This window comes from Rhinopithecus bieti, unplaced genomic scaffold (assembly GCF_001698545.2).
Source record: "Rhinopithecus bieti isolate Rb0 unplaced genomic scaffold, ASM169854v2 scaffold_31548, whole genome shotgun sequence".
Taxonomy (NCBI): Eukaryota; Metazoa; Chordata; class Mammalia; order Primates; family Cercopithecidae; genus Rhinopithecus; species Rhinopithecus bieti.
Genome location: NW_016814470.1, coordinates 5,237,893 through 5,259,904, shown reverse-complemented (window position 1 = coordinate 5,259,904; position 22,012 = coordinate 5,237,893). Strand labels below are relative to the sequence as shown.

The window sequence follows — 22,012 nt, the reverse complement described above, 5'->3', positions numbered from 1 at the left end:
TTTTTTTTTTTTTTTTTTTTTTTTTTTTTTTTTTAAACGGAGTCTCACTCAGTCACCCAGGCTGGAGTGCAGTGGTACGATCTCAACTCACCACAACCTCTGCCTCCCAGGTTCAAGTGATTCTCCTGCCTCAGCCTCCCGAGTAGCTGGGATTACAGGTGTGTGCAACCATGTACGGCTAATTTTTGTATTTTTAGTAGAAATGGGGTTTCACTGTGTTGGCCAGGGTGGTTTTGAACTCCTGACCTCATTATCTGCCCAACTTGGCCTCCCAAATTGCTGGGATTACAGGCATGAGCCACCGTGCCCAGCCAAATTTTTGTATTTTTAGTAGAGACGGGGTTTCACCATGTTGGCCAGGCTTGTCTCCATCTCCTGACCTCGTGATCCACCTTCCTTGGCCTCCCAAAGTGCTGGGATTACAGGTGTGAGCCACCGTGCCCAGCCAATTACTCTTAATTATATTAAAGAAATTAGACTTTTATTATATTGCAGATATTGTAAATGTTTATTTTCTCAGCTTATCATTTGTGCACTTATATCTCTGTACAAGGTGTTTTTTTCCTCCATGGAGAAATGTCAAATGTTTGTGAGGTTAATTTTATTAATCTTTGCCTTTATGCTTTTGACAGTTTGTGTCTTTCTTCAAATGTTTTTCTCATTCCAAAATTTAAAAAATCATTTTCCCATGATCTTCTCTAGCTTCTCTAGCAGTACTTCTATGATTTCATCTTTCTTTCTTTATTCTTTATTCTTCCTTTTTTTTTGAGACAGAGTCTCACTCTATTGTCCAGGCTGGAGTGCAGTAGTTTGATCATGACTCACTCTAACCTTGACCTCCTGGGCCTAAGTAATCTTCCCACCTCAGCCTCTCAGGTAGCTGGGACTATAGGGATGTGCCACCATGCTCGGCTAAGTTTATCTTTTAAAATTTTATTAAAATATTTTCTTAGAAATGGGGGTCTCACTATGTTGACTAGGCTGGTTTTAAACTCCTGGCCTCAGGCAATCCTCCCGTCTTGGTCTCCCAAAGTGTTAGGTTACAGGTATGAGCCACCGTGCCCAAAGTTTATTTTTTTGTAGAGGTGGAGTCTTCCTATATTGCTCAGGCTGTTCTCAAACTCCTGGCCTCAAGCAATTGTCCTGCCTCTGCCTCCCAAAATGCTGGAATCATAGGCATGAGCTCCTGTGCCTGGCCTTGATTGCATCTTCAATGCACCTGGAATTTATTATAGGATAAAAAGTAGGGATACACCTCAATTTCTTTTCCAAATGGCCAGGTAGTTGTCCCTATTTCCTTAACTAAATACTCCATGACATTGAAAGTCCTGGCCATTTCCCAGATATCTATATGTTCTATTGGTTTTTACGAAAAATAGTGGTGTCCAATGCTAACTCATTCTACTTTCATTTGTCTTTGGGTGTTGATGTAGAGGTTACTTTTTTCTGTTTATGATAAAACAACAGAGATCTGGGCCAGGTGCAGTGGCTCATGCCTATAATCTGAGCACTTTGGGAGGTCAAGGTGGGTGGATCACCTGAGGTCAGGAGTTCGAGACTAGCCTGACCAACATGGTGAAACCCCATCTGTACTAAAAATACAAAAATTAGCTGGGCCTGGTGGTGGGTGCCTGTAATCCCAGCTACTCAGAAGGCTGAAGCAGGTAAATCGCTTGAACCTGGGAAGCATAGGTTGCAGTGAGCCCCAACTGCACCACTGCACTCCAGCCTGGGCAACAGAGCAAGACTCCATCTGGAAAAAGTAAAAAAAAAGAATAAACATCCTAGGTTTTTCTAGAAGTACTGTTAAAAAATATTAATTCCTATTGTTTGAAATTTCTAGAAATCAAAGTCTTTTCTTGTCCAGTATTTCATCATATGGGTATGTCATAAATGATGTATTCATTTCCCTTCTGTTGAATATTTAGGTAATTTCAGATTTTACCTATTTAAATAATACTATGTTGATCATTCTTCTGTATAGCTTTCATAATTTCTTTACAAGTGAGTCACGGGCCGGGCGCGGTGGCTCAAGCCTGTAATCCCAGCACTTTGGGAGGCCGAGACGGGTAGATCACGAGGTCAGGAGATCGAGACCATCCTGGCTAACACCGTGAAACCCCGTCTCTACTAAAAAATACAAAAAACTAGCCGGGCGAGGTGGCGGGCGCCTGTAGTCCCAGCTACTTGGGAGGCTGAGGCAGGAGAATGGCGTAAACCCGGGAGGCGGAGCTTGCAGTGAGCTGAGATCCGGCCACTGCACTCCAGCCTGGGCGATAGAGCGAGACTCCGTCTCAAAAAAAAAAAAAGAGAGTCATGGAAGTAGAATTATTGAATCAAAGTGTGTGAATATTTCTGAAGAGGAAATTGTCTCCCGGAAAGCCTCTATAAATTATTCTCCTTCGGCTGGGTGTTGTGGCTCACACCTGTAATCCCAGCACTTTGGGAGGCCGAGGCGAGGGATCACTTGAGGTCAGGAGTTTGAGACCAGCCTGCCCAACATGGCGAAACTCTGTCTCTACTAAAAATACAAAAAATTAACTGAGTGTGGTGGCAGGCGCCTGTAATCCCAGCTACTCAGGAGGCTGAGGCAGGAGAATCACTTGAACCTGGGAGGTAGAGGTTGCAGTGAGCTGAGATTGCACCACTGCACTCCAGCTGGGCAACGAGCAAAACTCCGTCTCAAAAACAAAACAATACAAAACAAAACTATTCTTCTTCCAGCAGATTATGTTTACATGATGAAAACCTATCACCATCACCATTTGTTTAGCTCCTGTGTGTTAGGAACTATTCTTTCACAATTTCATTTAATGCTCATAACTATTTAGTGCAGTAGTAGATAGTATAATTTTCATTTTATAGGTAAATTAACTGATGCTCAGAGAGGGTAAGTAATCAGCTAAGGGCAGAACTGGAATTAATCTCAGGTCTTTCTCTCTCAAGTTCAGGTTTTTTTGTTTTGTTTGATTTTTGAACCTAAGATATAGAGGTCTGAGTTAAATGTACTCCTCAATTCATGGTATGTTTTCATCACTGGTTGTCCTTGTATTTCTTTTTCTGTGTTTTCCAGGTTGGGGTACAAGATCATGGCTCACTGCAGCCTCGACTTCGGTTCAAGCGATCTTCCCATCTCAGCCTCCAGAGTAGCTGGGACTGCAGGCACGTGCCACCATGCCTGGCTAATTTTTGTATTTTTTGTAGAGATGGGGTTTCGTCACATTGCCCAGCCTAGTACTGAACTCCTGGACTCAAGTCATCCACCTGCCTCAGCCTCCCAAAGTGCTGGGATTACAGGAGTGAGCCACCACACCTGGCCTATATTTCTTGGATCTTCACATTTGTGATCTAACTACACTGTGTACAAATGGGATGAACCAGTATTTGCCAATATTCGAACATTTTTGACCTACAAATAGAGCAAGCTGATATGTTTCGATCAAATATGTATGTTACAGTTATTATTATACATGGTGGTCACTGATTCATATACATATAGTTCAGTCATATTCTTGTCTGTATGGTCAGCACTTAAGTTAGGCCCTCAGGAAAAGCTGACAGAACCGATGGATCACTGCCGGTCTGAAAAGGAAATGAGGAAAACAAATTCTCCTACCTTGAACTATTCTGCAAACTTTAACCAGGGGTAAGTGTTTATCTGGGCTTCTTGGACCATGATAAGGGCTTAGGGTTTACTCAATGGAGGCCAACCCAGCATGCATAGAATCATAATATTTCAATATTAAAAAGAATGCTCCATTTTTCACAGAGTGGAAGTGAGGCCTTGAAAATTCCAATTAATTGCTCAAAGTCCTATTCGTTTCTATTTGAACTAGTAAATATAAAATTATACCAGAATTCAGATAGAGTGCCTTGATAATACATTGTTTTGAAAAGTTTCATTTTTTTTTTTTTTTTTTTTTTGAGACAGAGTCTCACTGTGTTGCACAGGCTGGAGCGCAGTAGAGTGATCTTGGCTCACTGCAACCTCCACCTCCTGGGTTCCAGTGATTCTCCAGCTTCAGTCTCCCAAGTAGCTAAGACTACAGGCACCCACCACCACGCTCAGATACTTTTTGTATTTTTAGTAAAGACAGGGTTTCACCATGTTGGCCAGGCTGGTCTCGAACTCCTGACCTCAGGTGATCCTCCCACCTCAGTCTCCCAAAGTGCTGGGATTACAGGTGTGAGGCACCACCATGCCCGGCCTTCAATTAACTTTTTAATGTTTATTATTTTACTCTGACACTAAAAATTATGCATTTTAACATGAACAAGGATACAATCACTTCTATACACACATGCATACATTTACATCTATGCTTCTATATTAAAAACTTTGGGAAAAAGAAATGGGGAGATGTAGGTCAAAGAATACAAACCAGCAGATATGTAGGATGAAGAAGTCTAGAGATCTAATGTACAACATGAAGACCATAGTTCATAACATTGTATTGTATCTGAGTTTTTTGTTAAATAAGTAGATTTTAGCTGCTCTTGTCATACTTTACACAAGCCTTTATGTGACAGTACAGAATGTTAATTCATTTCACTATAGTAACCATTTTACTATCTATATATATCCCATAACATCATGTTATAAACCTCAAATATACACAATGAAATTTTTTTATTTATTTAATTTATTTCTGAGACAGAGTCTCACTCGCTCTGTTGCCCAGGCTAGAGTGCAGTGGTATGATCTCAGCTCACTGCAACCTCCGCCTCCCCGGTTCAGGCAATTATCCTGCCTCAGCCTCCTGAGTAGCTGGGATTACAGGTGCCCACCACCATTCCCGGCTGATTTTTGTAATTTAGGAGAGACAGAGTTTCACCATGTTGGCCAGGCTGGTCTAGAACTCCTGACCTCAAGTGATCTTCCAGCTTCCGCCTCACAAAGTGCTGGGATTACAGGTGGTAGCGACCACTGCATCATCCACCCCAGTATAATTTATTTTTAAAAAAACTATGAGTTCATGCCGGGCGCAGTGGCTCATGCCTGTAAACCCAGCACTTTGGGAGGCCGAGGTGGGCAGATCACCCGAGGTCAGGAGTTTTGAAACCAGCCTGGCCAACATGGTGAAACCCCGTCTCTACTAAAAATACAAAATTAGCCAGGCGTGGTGGTGCATGCCTGTAATCCCAGCTACTTGGGAGGCTGAGGTAGGAGAATCACTTGAACTCGGGAGGCGGAGGTTGCAATGAGCCGAGCTCACGCCATTGCACTCCAGCCTGGGCAAAAAAAGCGAAACTCCACTCAAAAAAAAAAAAACCAAAAAACAAAACAAAACCAACTATGAGTTCACACTGATATCTCCAATTCCAATACAATAGCATAGGGTATTCTCCCTTCCCATTCTACCACAGTGAGAAAGCTGGCTCTGTCATGCTTAATACATTTAGTGACTTAATCAATCATCCTGAATGCAACTAACCTCCCATCTAAGCTTCTAGGCCTTTCCCACTTGGACGCCTTGTTCTCTGGTCTTGGGCTCTAGGGCTTAGACTTTGTGTAGGGCTGCCTCCCAGGTGTTCAAGCCCTCTTTACCTTCTCAGGTTCCTCAGCTTCCTTACCTGGTAGGTCACTGACACCTGGCTGTGGACAACCAGGTGTAGATGTACCTTTGTTCTGTACACCTAATGTCTTTGGCACTGAATATTTTAGGATGGAAAAGGGGAAGAGGAACACTGAATGTGCACTTCAGAATGGGCATTGTGCCTCTTATTTTATTAAGTTCTTTATTCACATCTTATTTCTTTAGTAATTCACAGAACAGGAATTTTTGGATTAAAGGTTTTTTTTTTTCGTTTTGTTTGTGTTTTTTTGAGACAGAGCCTCACTCTGTCACCCAGGCTGGAGTGCAGTGGTGCGATCTTGGATCACTGCAACCTCCGCCTACCGGGTTCAAGCAATTGTCTGCCTCAGCCTCCCAAGTAGTTGGGATTACAGGCGCCCACCACCACACCCAGCTAATTTTTTGTATTTTTAGCAGAGACGGGGTTTCACCATTGGTCAGGCTGGTCTTGAACTCCTGACCTCGTGATCCACCCGCCTCGGCCTCCCAAAGTTCTGGAATTACAGGCGCGAGCCACTGCACCCGACCTGGATGAAAGTTTTTCAAAGGGAGTCTTGCTCTGTAGCCCCGGCTGGTGTGCAGTGGTGTGATCATAGCTCACTGCAGCCTCAAACTCCTGGGCTCAAGTGATCCTCCAGCCTCAGCCTCCTCAGTAGCTTGGACTACAGCTGCACACAACCATTCCCAGCTAATAGAGATGAGAGTCTCACTATGTTGCCCAGGCTGGTCTCGAACTCCTGGGCTCAAGTGATCCTCTTGCCTGCGCCTCCCAAAATTGAGATTACAGGCGTAAGCCACTGCTCCTGGCCCGAAACACTGTTTTCAAGGCTTTAAAAAATATGCCAATATGGTGAAAACCCGTCTCTACAAAAATACAAAAAGTAGCGGGGCATGACAGCAGGTGCCTGTAATCCCAGCTACTACTCTGGAGGCTGAGGCAGGAGAATCTCTTGAACCTGGGAGACGGAGGTTGTAGTGAGCCGAGATCACGCCACTACATGCCAGCCTAGGCGACTGAGGGATACTCCGTCTTAAAAAAAATAAAAAGTTCCCAAGTCTGAAAAAGAAAAAAAAAATCATCAACCTGCTCTCAAAAACTGTTGCAATATACAATCTCATCAGCACGGAGTATCCACTTCCTTGCACCCTTCTCAGTAGTATTACCATTAAACAAACAAACAAAATATATATGCGACAGTTTGTTGGGCTCAAAGGAGTCTCTCAACAAGTTTCCTATCCCCCACGCTGCCTCTCCTCTGAACACAGGAAGGGTTCCTTTTCCTTATTTATTTTGTTATTTCATTTCCGTCAACACGACTCGGCTTGGGGACAGGGATCGGGGGCAGGCCGGTTACCGCAGAGGTGGAGGCCGCGCAGCACCTGGCCTGGAGGAGCTCACCACGCAGCCACATAGATCTCTTCCCTGCTGAGTCCACCTGCGAGTCTCGGGGCGATAGAGGGCGCCGTGGAGCCCGCAACGGACCCCGCCCCCAGGGCAGCGCGCCGCGCTCCCGTGACGTATTTCCGCGTCATCTGCCGCCGAGGCTTGCCCCCATTGGTTGTCTGAGAGGCAATAGGGGCGGAGCCGAGTGGGAGTGTGGAAAGCGCCGCATCCCGGGTGGGGGGCGAGGCTTCCCCTTCCCCGCCCCTCCCCCGGCCTGCAGTCCCTCCCAGGGCCGCTTCGCCGAGCGGCTAGGAGCACGACGGCGGCGGCGGCACTTTCTCCGGCAGGAGCTGGAGCTGGGCTCTGGTGCACGCGCGGCTGGGCCGCCGGAGCCGGAGGGACTGGTCAGTTGGGAGAGAGGGAGGGAATCCTGGGCTGCCGAACCGCACGTTCAGCCCGCTCCGCTCTTGCAGGGCAGCCCTTCGGCTCTCTGCGCGCGGAGCCGAGTCCCGGGCGGGTGGGGCGGGGGTCCACTGAGACCGCTACCGGCCCCTCGGCGCTGACGGGACCGCGCGGGGCGCACCCTCTGAAGGCAGCTCCGGGGTTAGCGGCCCGGACCTGGTCCTGCGCAGCGGGCGCGGGGCAGCGCAGCGGGAGGAAGCGAGAGGTGCTGCCCTCCCCCCGGAGTTGGAAGCGCCTTACCCGGGTCCAAAATGCCCAAGAAGAAGCCGACGCCCATCCAGCTGAACCCGGCCCCCGACGGCTCCGCGGTTAACGGGACCAGCTCTGCGGAGTAAGTATGAGGCGGGCGGTGAACCTCGGGGCCCGGGCTGGGGAGCAGGAGCGCGCGCCAGGCTCCGTTCTGGTTTGTCACGTACGTCTGGGACTGGCAGGGGGCGAGGAACTCCCGGCCGCCGAGGTATCGGTGACTAAGCACTGATTGTGCTTCTGACTCAGACGAGTTAGCGGATCCTGCGGGTCTCGATTCCCCTCTGCACCCCTTTTCCCGACCGTTTTAGTGGTTCCTGGCCACTGTGCAGTCTTCTCCCAAGAAAATAAAAGCTAGCACGTCTCCCCTACCTCCCCCCAGCTCTGTTCTAAATGTGATCCTCTGGGAGTCTGGCCTGTAATGGGGAGAGGAGGCTACTGTTTTGGAAAGAATTAAGATCGCATCTGTGCTTTGGAGACCGGCTCAGGTTATTAAGTGCGGAGCATCATCCTCACCTTCATGCCTGACACCTGTGGGGTCTGAGTGCCTTGTTGCAGGTCAACTGCCTGGCCAGCGGGGGCGTGCTGGAAGTCCGTGTGGACTTCGTGGCTTTTCCTTGCTGACTTTGGCAGGGGCGTGCTGGAAGTCTGTGTGGACTTCGTGGCTTTTCCTTGCAGACTTTGGAGGTTCCCGGTCCTTGGCTTTCCTGGGAAATTGCTCAAGAAAGCGGCTTTCTTCTTCATCCGACTCTTCATTCATTCATTCATTCATTCATTGAACAAACCATTTTCTCACTAAGGATTTCCTAGCTTTCCGTACTTGACCAGGAGCCCTTAAACTCCTCACCTGAGGCATGAACACCATGACCTAGAAACCACATGCTAGGTGCTCCATCTCTGCAGCTTCCAACGTTGCTCACAAACGAGCACTTGATTTCATTAAATAATGTTGAGGCTGTTTCCTGGGGGTTTCTGAGTTCCCACAACTCGCTTGGGTTCTAGGTAAGGGACAAGACTATGTGAGGGAAAACTGCTTGGCTGGCTAGAGAAATAGCCAGAAAAGATTAGGTTATTATTATTTGCCTTTTTTTGGTGGTGGTTTGCCCAACCTTCAGTAAAGATTAGGTTCTTAATCTTTTTTTACCTGCACACTGCAGACTTTAGGGAGCTAACTGATGAAATCGGGGTAGGCTTGCACCTTCTGCTCTTTGGTGACTTCTGTAACCTCCCTTCCATTCTCTAGATTTTTAGAAAATTTTATTTTTTAAAATTTTATACAGATGGGGTCTTGCTGTATTGCTTAGGCTGGTCTTGAACTCCTGGGCTCTAGCGATCCTCCCAAAGTGCTGGGATTACAGGCATGAGCCACTCTGCCCAGCCAGCTTTCTCTAGATTTTAATAACCTGGGGACCTGTTGGCTTGATGACTTGTTCCATCCCTGTAATGATCACAAGGTCAATGGTGGACCCATGGTGTGTGTTCAACTGTGTTCTTCAGTCCTTCTCCCAGCCGACTCTCTTCTTTAGTCCCCTGTCAGTCCTGTGGGGTCTATTTTGCATGATACTGACTTGTATAGGTAGTTGGATTGTATTATTGCATTGCAAACATTTGTTTTTTTTTTTTGAGTCGGAGTTTCACTCTTGTTGCCCAGGCTGGAGTGCAGTGGTGCAATCTCAGCTCACTGCAACCTTCGCCTCCCAGGATCAAGCGATTATCCTGCCTCAGCCTCCTGAGTAGCCACCACGCCCAGCTCATTTTGTATTTTTAGTAGAGACTGGGTTTCTCCAGGTCATTCAGGCTGGTGGCAAACTCCCAGCCTCAGGTGATCCGCCTGCCTCGGCCTCTGAAAGTGCTGGATTACAGGCGTGAGCCACCGCACCGGGCCCATTTATTCAGTTTTAGGATACAGTGTTTCACCCTCTTAAAATAGACAGAAAGTCCTGACTGTTGTTAGGGCAAGTTTTGACCACAGTGGATTCTGGCTGAATGTTGTGGCCTGATTATCCTTTCCTATTTGATTGGAAGTAGATACTGAGTAGAAGTACCTGTTATTCTGTTGTAATTGTGACACCACAACTGTATTCTCTCAAGGAGGAGGGATTTCATTAAAACAGTAAAAGCAGGATGAGAAGAAACTACCCCAGATTTGGTGGCAGAAAAATTTGGATGGGACTGGGAAGGTCTAAACAGTGGTTAAAAGGTAGGGGCTCTGGAGTCAGGCTAAGTTTGAAGCCTAGCTCTGTTGTGGGTTTTTTTTTTTTTTTTTTTTTTTGAGACAGAGTCTCTCTCTGTTACCCAGGCCAGAGTGCAGTGGTGCGATCTTGGCTCACCGCAACCTCCACCTCCCGGGTTCAAGCGATTCTCCTGTCTCAGCCTCCTGAGTAGCTGGGACTGCAGGCACGCGCCACCCCACCCTGCTAATTTTTGTATTTTAATAGAGAGGATTTTACCATGTTGCTCAGGCTGGTCTCAAACTCCTAACCTGGTGATCCTCCCACCTCAGCCTCCCAAAGTGCTGGGATTACAGCTTGGCCTCTGTTGTGGTTTTGTGACCTGGTTCAAGTCTTTTAGTCTAAGGCTTAGGTTTAGTTTTTTCATCTGCAAAAATGGGGCTAATAGAACCTACTTAGCATAGTTGTGAAGATTAAATGAGGTAGTACATAGTAAACCTTCCAAAGCTGTTGGCTGCTGGTGCCTTTATTACTGCCTAAGTGTTGGACTGAAGGAAACTGGAAGGTGATTTTCATTCATGGTGGTGGATTGTGTGTTAAGGTACCTTTGCTTCTGGACAATCACCTCTCCCTAGTTTAGTTTTTTGTACCGTCTGCATCTATGTCTATGACTCATTACTGTGTTACAATAGGAGGCATCTTTGTGTAGACTGCCCAAGATAAACAGGGACTGTTTCCCTATATTTCGTATCACGAATGAGAGGGAAAGCTTTACACATCTTCATCTTTCACTTCTGACAGTGTTTCTCAAGCAAAATGTCCCCCATCTTGTGCTACCAGCAGAAAGAATTCTGTTGCTTTCATGATTTCTGTGATTAGACCAGGGCACAATTTTGAACGTTATCAGACAACGTGAACTAAAGAAGAAGAAAATCCATTTTGACAGTAAAGAACTCTTGGTACCAAATTGGCAAGGTTGCTTTTCCCTTGGCACCTTTTGCTTACCTCTAACATAGCCCTTACCCAATTCAGAGATGGAGTTGGGTAATACGGAACCTGAGGTTGTAGGGGTCCTCAAAGAAAATCGTGCAAAATAGCTTTCTTTTGCATATTTTGCAAAACATGTGAACATATTACTAGGGTCTTAAGTGTTAGAATAAGATAGTATTATTCCTCTGTTTAAAATGTTTTTCTGGTTCTATTGCAGTTATACAAAATCCAAACTCCTTATATTGCACTATGAGACTAAGTGGTCTGCCTGTTGTCCCCACTGCCCCCTCCCACCAATCTCTTTAACCACATTTCCTGCCACTCTTTTCTTCCACCACTCTAGTCCTCTTTCACTTCCTCTATGGGATGGTCCATACTCACTGCAGGCCTCTGTACGTGCTGTTCCCTTTGCCTGGAATGAATCACCCCTCCTTCCCTAGGGAGGCAGGAAGCAGTCTTCACCTAAATGTTTATAAACATCTCAGAGGAATGTGGTCCCTCTTTGTCATGTCACCTGAGCTTTTTTTTTTTTTTTTTTTTTTTGATACGGGGGTCTCACTATGTTGCCCAGACTGGTTCTTGAACTCCTGGACTCCAGTGATTCTCCCACCTCAGCCTGTTGAGTAGCTGGGACTACAGGTGGCTACTGCTGTGCCTGGCACTCACCTGAGCTTTTAATAAGACTTAATCATTGCAATTTTTTACTGGGGTGTTCTTAATATTTGTCTCTCCTGTACACTATAAACTTTAAACACAGCACTGCCTTTTTTTTTGACTCACCGCTCTGTAAGTACACCCAAAATAGTTCCTGGCACATAATAGGTCCATAGATGTTTGTTGAATCAAGGAGTGAATGAAATTTCTAATATTTGCACAATGGGTTTAATCAAACTTTTTACGTCTTTTCCTTTTCTTTTCCCCTTTATGCTCATTCCTTTTCTCTCCATTTCCTTTTGTTTTAGTCACCCACTCAACCATTCTAAGGTGTTTATATGGTTTTATAATTCCACCTGTTAGTTTGATTATGTGTATACCCTTGGGAAGTAGAAGGATGATTTCGTATGCTTCTGCTTAGGATTCTAAAATGCTATTGTGCCAGAAATCTGCATTTCATAGACAGGATAGAGTAGGTTATGTTGAGGTAACAACCACAAAATCTCAGTAATTTAACACACTTTCCGGTCAGTGGGAGGCTCTGTACATTGGAGTCCTTTAGGGATCCAGACTGATTGAGGCATCGCCTCTGAAATACACCTACATGAGGAGGGAATCTTGTGAAGAGCCACATTCAGGCTCTTAAAGTTTTGCCCAGAAGTGAGCTTTGTCATTTTTGCTACCATTTCTTTGGCCAGAGCAAATAATGTGGCCATGTTGACCTTCAAGGAGGGCAGTGACCTTGAAAGGGGGAGAACAGGAGTATTTGTGTGTGTGTGTGTTTTTTTTTTTTTTTTTTTTTTGAGAAAGAGTTTTACTCCCACTGCCCAGGCTGGAGTGTAATGGTGCATGCCATCACGCCCTGCTTAGTTTTGATTTTTTTGTGGAAATGGGGTTTCACCATGTCGCTCAGGCTGGTCTTGAACTCTTGGGCTCAAGCGATCTGCCCACCTCATCCTCCCGAAGTGCTGGAATTAAAGGTATGAGCCACTGTGCTGGTGAACCAGGAGTATTTGAACAGAAGCAGTGACCATCCCTAAATTTTATATCAGTTTCTTCTTTGTTTTTTTCTTCTTTTCTTTTTTTTTTTTTTTTCCTGTGATGGAGTTTTGCTCTTATTGCCCAGGCTGGAGTGCAATGGCACCATCTCGGCTCACTGCGACCTCCGCCTCCCATGTTCAAGCAATTCTCCTGTCTCAGCCTCCTGAGTAGCTGGGATTACAGGCATGTACCACCACGCCTGGCTAATTTTGTATTTTTAGTAGAGACGGGTTTCACTATGTTGGTCAGGCTGGTCTCGAACTCCTGACCTCAGGTAATCTGCCTGCCTCGGCCTCCCAAAGTGTTGGGATTACAGGTGTGAGCCACCGTGCTCAGCCTTAGTTTCTTTTTTTTTTTCTTCCAATTTTGTTTTGTGCTCTATTCATGATGCTATACAATATGTGTCTAGTTCATTATTTCTCTTGGTCGTAGAGCAGTCATGTGCATCTGCCACATTTTACTTATTTATTTCTCTAGAATTAGACATCTTTGTTGTTTTCCAACTCCTTACTGCCTCAAACGGTCATGACCATGACCATGACCATGACCAAGACCATGACCATCACCATCCTTGCACATCCTTGTCTCCTTTGGATGTTGTGAGTTTCCTGTGGAATGTACTCAGAAGTGGAATTGCTGGGTCTTAGGGTACATTGCCTCTCCTTCCAGGATAAGACGTATTATTAATCTCTCTCTTTTTTTTTTTTTTGAAACGAATCTCACTGTGTTGCCCAGGCTGGAGTGCAGCATCATAGTCTTGGCTTACTGCAACCCCTGCCCACAAGGTTCAAGCAATTCTCCTGCCTTAGCCTCCCAAGTAGGTGGGATTATGGGTGCCTGCCACCACATCCAGCTAATTTTTGTGTTTTTAGTAGAGACGGGGTTTCACCATGTTGGTCAGTCTGGTCTCCAACTCCTGACCTTGTGATCTGCCCTCCTTAGCCTCCCAAAGTGCTGGGATTACAGGCGTAAGCCACTGCGCCCAGCCATTCATCTCTTTAAAACAATACCGTTAATCCAGTTGCAGTAGTGAGGCAGGGTACCTCTCGAGATCTCACTTTTTCTTTGACCTTGGGCAAGTCCTTTCGACTTTCTGACTCTTGGTTTCCTTAACTGTAAAGTGGAGGTGATAATTGTGACAATATCTTTACCATGGTGCCTATGAGGCCCTACCTGATCAGGTCCTTAGTTTTCTTCTAGTGTCCTCTTCACTCATGCACTCTTGCCACACTGTCCTCTGTGCTCTTGGGTTATAGGTTGGGCACATTCTTATCTTAGAATCTTTGCATTTGCCATTCCTGCTGCCTGGAAAGCTTATCTCTCAAATACTGTATGACTTGCTTCCTCACTTTCTTCACCCCTCTGTTGAAATGTCTCTTGACAGAGACCGTCTTTGATCACTCTGATACAGAACTCCCTGTCATTTTCTGCTGCTTGATTTTGCCTTATTTTTCTTTGTAGCACAGACTAGTAACTGAGGGTGCGTCGTGTATAAGTATTTATCTTCTTCTGCCACTCCAAGTGTAAGCTTCATGATGGTTGGGGCTTTGCCTTGTTCATTGCTCAGTGTGTAGGACAGATTCTGGCACATGGAAAATACTCGGTAGATATCTGTTGATTAAATGGCTGACTAGATCCTACCCCAGAGGAATACTTTGAAGATGTATAAAATTTATTTGAAGACTATAAGGTGCCGAATAACCTTAGGAGGGTTCACTGCTTGGCCTTAGTAGTGTTCATGATTTTGGATTTTGAACTGTTTCTATGTAACCCTGAAACACTCAGACTTACTTATTGCATTCAGGGTGTAGTTCATAGCATCAGCAGTTCTGCCAGGTTTGTAAGGAACACACATCTGTTAGAGCATGAAGGCCCTGGAGGATGAAAGTTTGAGACAGGTTGATGTGCTTTTTTTTTTTTTTTTTTTGTCTCTTATGACTCTTTCTGAGATGTGCACCATGATAACTAGGAACTTTTTTTTTTTCTTTTTTAAGAGACAGGGTCTTGCTCAGGCACCCAGGCTGGAGTGCATTGATGCTCACTATAACCTTAAATTCCTGGGCTCAGGGAATCCTCCTGCCTCAGCTTCCTGAGTAGCTGGGACTACAGGCACGTACCACCATGCCTGGCTAATTTTAAAATTTAGAGATAGGGTTTTGCTATATTGCCCAGGCTGGGCTCAAACTCCTTGCATCATGCAATCCTCCCTCCTTGGCCTCCCAAAAGTGCTGGGTTTGCAGGCATGAGCCACCGTGTCTGGCCTGATAACTAGGAGCTTTTGAAGTGGTTTCACACTGATTTTGTAGTTTTGAAGTTGGATGCTTCTATTGGATAGTTGATGCAGTAACTAATACTGGTGCTGTCTTTCAGAACAGCTTCATGTGAAAAAGGCCTGCTTAAGCCTGTGTCTTTGGGAAGAACATCTCTGCTGCTATTACAGCAGATACAGAAATAGTAAAGAAATTCTTAAAGATGATTTAACCCATGGCAAGGAAATATATGGGACTCTTGTTTGAATGTAAACACTCACAGAATTCCAATTTCACTTATTTATGCACCTTTGAAAGAAAGGAAGAGGGGCCGGGCGCGGTGGCTCAAGCCTGTAATCCTGGCACTTTGGGAGGCCGAGACGGGTGGATCACGAGGTCGGGAGATCGAGATCATCCTGGCTAACATGGTGAAACCCCATCTCTACTAAAAAATACAAAAAACTGGCCGGGCGCGGTGGCGGGCGCCTGTAGTCCCAGCTACTCAGGAGGCTGAGGCAGGAGAATGGCATAAATCCGGGAGGCAGAGCTTGCAGTGAGCTGAGATCCGGCCACTGCACTCCAGTCTGGGGCAGAGCGAGACTCCGTCTCAAAAAAAAAAAAAAAAAAAAAGGAAGAGGATACTGTAGTAGAGTACAGTAGTCCTCCGTTATCTTAGTGGCACACATTCCAAGACCCCTGGTGAATGCCTGAAACCACAGATATCAGTAGTACCAAACCCTGCATATACTATGTTTTTTCCTATGCAGTATGTGCCTGTGATAAAGTTTAATTTCTAAATTAGTCATAGTAAGAGATTAACAATAATAACTAATAAAAAATATAACAATATATTGTAATAAAAGTTACATGAATGTGGTTACTGTACTTACTGTGGGTAACTGGAATTGTCAAAGCAAAACTGCATTTGAGTGGGGACTCCTGTAGCTGTTGGCCCTGTCTTGCCTATCCAGCTTGATTTTCCTCTGTTTCTCAGTTCACCTGCTGTGGTCCACTTACCACTTTCTTTACTCTCCTCACTGTGCGCCTAGCATACTGCTTCTTAACCTTCTTACATCTGTCTGGTCTTGCTGCCTTGGCCTCCCAAAGTGCTGGGATTACAGGCGTGAGCTGGGCTTGGCCCTCTTGCATGATTTTATTTTTGTTTTATACTTGCCATTATGCTTTAGCTTCTGTGAAAACAGGGACTGTGATTGTCTGATACTTCTCCACTGTCTGCTGTGGTGCCTGGAATAAAATAAATGGTACCCATCTTTTTTTTTTTTTGGAGATGAGTCTCACTCTGTCGCCAGGCTGGAGTGCAGTGGCGCGATCTCGCCTCACTGCAACTTCTGCCTCCCGGGTTCAAGCAGTTCTCCTGCCTCAGCCTCCCAAGTAGCTGGACGACAGGTGTGTACCACCACACCTGGCTAATTTTTGTATTTTTAGTACAAAATTTAAGAAGGATGTCCTCAATCTCGTGATCTGCCCACCTTGGCCTCCCAGAGTACTGGGATTATAGGTGTGAGTCACCATGCCTGGCCCTTTTTTTTTGTTTTGTTTTGAGATGGAGTTTCACTCTTGTCATCCAGGCTGGAGTGCAATGGCACAATCTTGGCTCACTGCCACTTCTGCCTCCGCCTCCCAAGTAGCTATGATTACAGGCGCACACCACCATGCCCAGCTAATTTTTGTGTTTTTAGTAGAGGCAGGATTTCACCATGTTGGCCAGGCTGGTCTCAAACTCCTGACCTCAGGTAATACGCCTGCCTCAGTCCCCCAAAGTGCTGGGATTACAGGCGTGAGACACCGTGTCTGCCCAGAATGGTACCCATCTTTCAAGATCTTACATAAAGCTTATCTCCCATGGGTGTAGTCTTTTCTGAGCAACTCCCTGCCATGCACAGTTACATCACTCCTCACTTAGTTATAATACTTTTTTGTTTCTTTGAGACAGAGTTTCACTCTTGTTGCTCAAACTGGAGCGCAATGGCATGATCTTGGCTCACTGCAACCTCTGCGTCCTGGGTTCAAGTGATTCTTCCAAGTAGCTATGATTACGGCCGCACACCACCACTGCGAGCTAATTTTTGTATTTTTAGTAGAGACAAGGTTTCACCAGGACAAGGTGAAACCTGGACAAGGTTGGCCAGGCTGGTCTCGAACTCCTGACCTCAGGTGATCTACCCACCTCGGCCTCCCAAAGTGCTGGGATTACAGGCATGAGCCACCATGCCCGTCCTGCAACACTTTTTAATGATGTGACCTCGGTCATATCACTTAACCTCACTGAACCTAGTTTTCCTCAGTAGAGTAAGGCTGATAATAAGAAACCCATGAGGGAAGTAGGGTGGGAGGGCATCATCCAAAATAACATACACAGAAGCACTTTATGGGGAGGCAAGAGTGGAAAAAGAAAAAAGAAAAAGCACTTTACGATCACTGGAATGCTATGCAAATGGGATGTGTTAATGATGCCAGCGTTTGATTTCCTCCTTAGAAGTCTGAATGGTTCCTTTTGTTCTTAATAGCAAATTGTAAATGTTGATAAATCATGTTGATTTAGATATTTCATATGCTGCTTGTCCTTCAAATCTAGCCCAAACCTACATCTATTTATTTATTTATTTATTTATTTTGAGACGGAGTCTCACTCTGTCACCCAGGCTGGAGTGCAGTGGCCGGATCTCAGCTCACTGCAAGCTCCGCCTCCCGGGTTCACGCCATTCTCCTGCCTCAGCCTCCCAAGTAGCTGGGACTACAGGCACCCGCCACCTCGCCCAGCTAGCTTTTTGTATTTTTTTTTTAGTAGAGACGGGGTTTCACAGTGTTAGCCAGGATGGTCTCGATCTCCTGACCTTGTGATCCGCCCGTCTTGGCCTCAAGTGCTGGAATTACAGGCTTGAGCCACCGCGCCCGGCCCCAAACCTACATCTAATCAGGCCTTGAGATCTAACTTCCTGTTTATAGCAAATACAGGAATAGAGGAATGAGTTAATGACACCAAGAGGAAACAAATCAGACAAACCTAGGATGTGAAACATTCTCTAAGACAACTGATTTTGTCAGTATAGGCCAGGTGCGGTGGCTCACGCCTGTAATCCAGCACTTTGGGAGGCTGAGGCGGGCAGATCACGAGCTCAGGAGTTCGAGACCAGCCTGGCCAACATAGTGAAACCCGATCTCTACTAAAAATACAAAAATTAGTCAGGTGTAGTGGCACGTGCCTGTAATCCCAGCTACTCGGGAGGCTGAGGTGGGAGAATTGCTTAAATCCAGGAGGTGGGGTTTGCAGTGAGCCAAGAGCATGCCGTTGCACTCCAGCCTGGAAGACAGTAAGACTCCATCTAAAAAAAAAAAAGAAAAAAAAGTCAGTATAAGGGTGGCCATGGTATTATAGGCCACACCTATAATCCCAGCACTTGGGGAGGCCTGCCAAGTCAGGAGGATTGCTTGAGCCCAAGAGCTAGAGACCAGCTTGGACAGCATGGTGAGACCTTGTCTCTACAAAAATACAAAAGTTAACCAGATGTGGTGCGTGCATATAGTCCCAGCTATTTGGGAGACTGAGGCGGGACGATTGGTTGAGCCCAGGTGGCAAGATTGCAGTGAGTGGTAATCGTGCCACTGCCCTCTAGCCTGGGGAGAGAGTGGGGCCCTGTCTCAAAAGAAAAGGTGATATCAAGGGAAAAAAGGGAGAGTGGTGCTGTTCTAGGATAGGAGATTAAGGAGACATGCAGATCAAATGTACTGCATGGGTTGGGCACGGTGGCTCACGCCTGTAATCTCAGCCTTTTGTGAGGCTGGGGCAGTAGGATCACTTGAGCTTGGGAGGTCCAAGCTGCAGTTAGCTATGATTGCACCACTGCACACCAGCCTGGGTGACAGAGTGAGACCCTGTCTCAAAAACAAAACAGAAAAACAGATATACTGCCTGAACTCCAATTCTGTACTGGATCAAAAAACAGTTATAAAATGCATTGTTGAGACAGTTGGGGAAATGTTAGTAAAGTATTGCTAATTTTTTTTTTTTTTTGACACGGAGTCTCTGTCATCCAGGCTGGAGTGCAGTGGTGCAATCTCGACTCACTGCAACCTCCTTCTCCTGGATTCAAGCGATTCTCATGCCTCGGCTTCCGAGTGGCTGGGATTACAGGCACATGCTACCATGTCCAGCTAATTTTTGTATTTTTAGTAGAGACGGTGTTTCGCCATGTTGGCCAGGCTGGTCTCAAACTCCTGACCTCAAGTGCCTCGGCCTCCCAAAGTGCTGGGATTACAGGTGTGAGCCACCATGCCTGGCTGTATTGCTAATTTTTTTTAACGTAATGATGGTACAGATATTATGTAGGAGAATTCATATTCATACATAATGCACAAAACTTACTCTGAGGTTCAGGAAAAAAACCCAGACATACACAAACAGTGGATAAAGCAAATGGAACGGAATGTTCAGTTGTTTTGTTTAGTTAGTTTGAGTTTCACTTTTATTCTTTCAGTTTTTCTGTATGTTTGAAAAAATTTATAATAAATTTAAAAAGTACCCCAAAAGCAAAACTCATTTCAAGTCTTATGTACTTTAATGTCAACTAATATTCACTCTCCCATCTCTAGATCCTTTTGTGCTGCTTGTCTACATTGTGTGACAAACATCACATTAAATGCAATCTCTCCCCCCGCCCCCCCACCTTTTTTTTTTTTTGGAGATAGGATCTCACTTGCTGTGTTGCCCAGGCTGCAGTTCAATGGTGTGATCACGGCTTACTGCAGCCTCACCTTCTGGGCTCAAGCGATCCCTCCCCAGAGCCTCTGCTCCCCAGTAGCTGGGACTATAGGCACATGCCAATATGCCCAGCTATTTTTTTTCACTCTCGCCCAGGCTGGAGTGCAATGGCACGATCTCATGTCACTGCAACCTCCACCTCCCAGGTTCAAGCAATCCTGCTGCCTCAGCCTCCTGAGTAGCTAGGACTACAGGCATGTGCCACCATGCCCAGCTAATTTTTGTATTTTTAGTGGAGATAGGTTTCACCATGTTGGCCAGGCTGGTCTCAAACTCTTGACCTTGTGATCTGCCTGCCTCAGCCTCCCAAAGTGCTGGGATTACAGGCGTGAGCCACCATGCCCAGCTATTGCCCAGCTCTTTTTGTATTTAATTTTAGATTCGGGGGTAAATGTGCAGGTTTGAGCATGATGCTGAGGTTTGGGCTTCTTGCATAAGTACTTTATTATATTACTATATAATTTTTTATTCATTAAATCTACTTTATGAATCTTTTTCTTCTTCTTAGGAAACATACTTGTTTAAACCCCTAGGTGTCCAGCATTGCTGATTCGATATATCATTATTGGTAGATTTGAGAACACCAAAATACATTTAAACAAATTAGCAAAAAAAACCTTTTCTGCTAGCTTTTCTTTTTTTTTTTTTTTTTTTTCCCTAGAGGGGTTCTTACTATGTTGTCCAGGCTGGTCTCAAACAACCTCCTGAAGTGCTGGGTTTAGAGGTGTAAGCCACTGTGCCCAACCACTTTTTCTTTTTTTCTTTTCTTTTTTTTTTTTTTTGGAGATGGAGTCTCGCTCTGTTGCCCAGGCTGGAGTGCAGTGGCCGGATCTCAGCTCACTGCAAGCTCCGCCTCCCGGGTTTACTCCATTCTCCTGCCTCAGCCTCCCGAGTAGCTGGGACTACAGGCGCCCGCCACCTCGCCTGGCTCGTTTTTTGTATTTTTTTTTAGTAGAGATGGGGTTTCACCGTGTTAGCCAGGATGGTCTCGATCTCCTGACCTCGTGATCCACCTGTCTCGGCCTCCCAAAGTGCTGGGATTACAGGCTTGAGCCACTGCGCCCGGCCTCTTTTTTTCTTAACTCCCTCTTTGGAACCTTTTTGCTAGCATTTCTCTATGTGGATATTCCACCACATCCCCCTGAAGTATGAATCAAGCAGTGGTGAATCTTTCTGACACATCAAGAAAACAAATCCAGAGAACACAGAGACTAGGGACAAAATGAGGCAAACCTGAGAAGAAAGCTCAGGGTCCCAGTTTTGTTTCTGTTGTTCACTTCCAGAAGCTGCCAATTTGGAAAAATCGTCCTGGTCTCTTACTGCAACTTGATTGTGTTTTTACTTCATGTCCTGTGCCCTTGTTGCCCAGAAGCCCAAGAGAGCTGTTTAGAGGCTTACATACCTGTTTGCTAAGTTTTCTTCTCCTCCTCCCAAGATGAATAGTGTTTTGTTTTGAAATAGCAGGTGTTTTCTGAATCCCATGAAGGGTCAAATGCTAAAAGTGCTGATCCTGACTCTGATTTCGCTGTGTAACTCTCAGGGGCATCCTGCTCTGATGTCAGGAAGGGAGTCAGGTTAAGAAGAGGTTACCTGGAGGTTGAAGAAAAAATGGACAAGGTAGAAAGACCTTGAACCCCTCCCTTTGAATAGTTGCCTGCTTAAGGACAATGCTTTAAAATTTTTGAATGTATGAATACTTTCTAAAGAAAAAACCTGTAGACATTACATTCTCCAGTTTAACTTTGTTTATTCCATTATATACGTTTTGGATAGCTGAGATCAGTTGATTTTTTCCCAATTTTTACATGTGGACATAATCCTCATTCTTGTCATTTTTATTGGCTGAAGAGGAAAGTCTGATAGGATCTGGCTAAGCAAATGACACTTTGTTGATTATTAGGTGGCCTCCAGATTTTTATTATCTAATGATAGGCTTGTAAATGTTTTTGAGTCCATTTATTTTGTTTTGCTTTTAGATGAATTCATCCACCCGATCAGAGGCAGTGGACCATGCTACCGCTGTTGTTACATATTAACAGAATATGTTCCAAAAAGAGATTGAACCAATTTACAGTGTATATTTCAACTGTTTCCTCAAGCTTCATGACTTTTTTTTTTTTTTTTTCCAGTTTAGTGGTTTTCGATAGTTTAATAGGCAGTATAAGGGCCCCTTTAAAGGTCAATTTGCTTCCCTTTAATTGTTATATTTTTGAATTGCATCAATTCAGTTTAAACTCATATTTATTGAATGCTTACTGAACGTAAATCACTATTTTGGGAGCTGCAGGTAGGTGACTCAAAGATGAATAACATTATCTCAGCCTTCAAGGATCTTAAAATCTAATATGAGAGTGTAGGGGGAGATTTTCGGAATACAAGAAGGAGGAAACAATGGCTACAGAGTAAGAAAAGTGCCACAGAAAAGCTACAAAGCAAGCACTGTTGGAGCTTGGCCTGAG

The 22,012-nt window shown here is 45.2% G+C and overlaps 1 protein-coding gene and 1 long non-coding RNA gene across 2 annotated transcripts in view; one reads left to right on the top strand and one right to left on the bottom strand.

Annotated features, from left to right (window-relative positions):
* LOC108514676 (uncharacterized) overlaps positions 1 to 7,001 on the bottom strand; it is a 32,591-nt gene extending 25,590 nt beyond the window's left edge. Inside the window, exon 1 of the long non-coding RNA XR_001881289.1 lies at positions 6,932 to 7,001. This is a non-coding gene — a long non-coding RNA (uncharacterized LOC108514676). The remainder of the gene's footprint in view (positions 1 to 6,931) is intronic.
* A 143-nt stretch (positions 7,002 to 7,144) lies between these two features.
* MAP2K1 (mitogen-activated protein kinase kinase 1) overlaps positions 7,145 to 22,012 on the top strand; it is a 124,493-nt gene continuing 109,625 nt past the window's right edge. Inside the window, exon 1 of the mRNA XM_017851066.1 lies at positions 7,145 to 7,753. Within this exon, the coding sequence (XP_017706555.1) occupies positions 7,674 to 7,753 (80 nt within the window). The 5' untranslated portion in view covers positions 7,145 to 7,673. The remainder of the gene's footprint in view (positions 7,754 to 22,012) is intronic.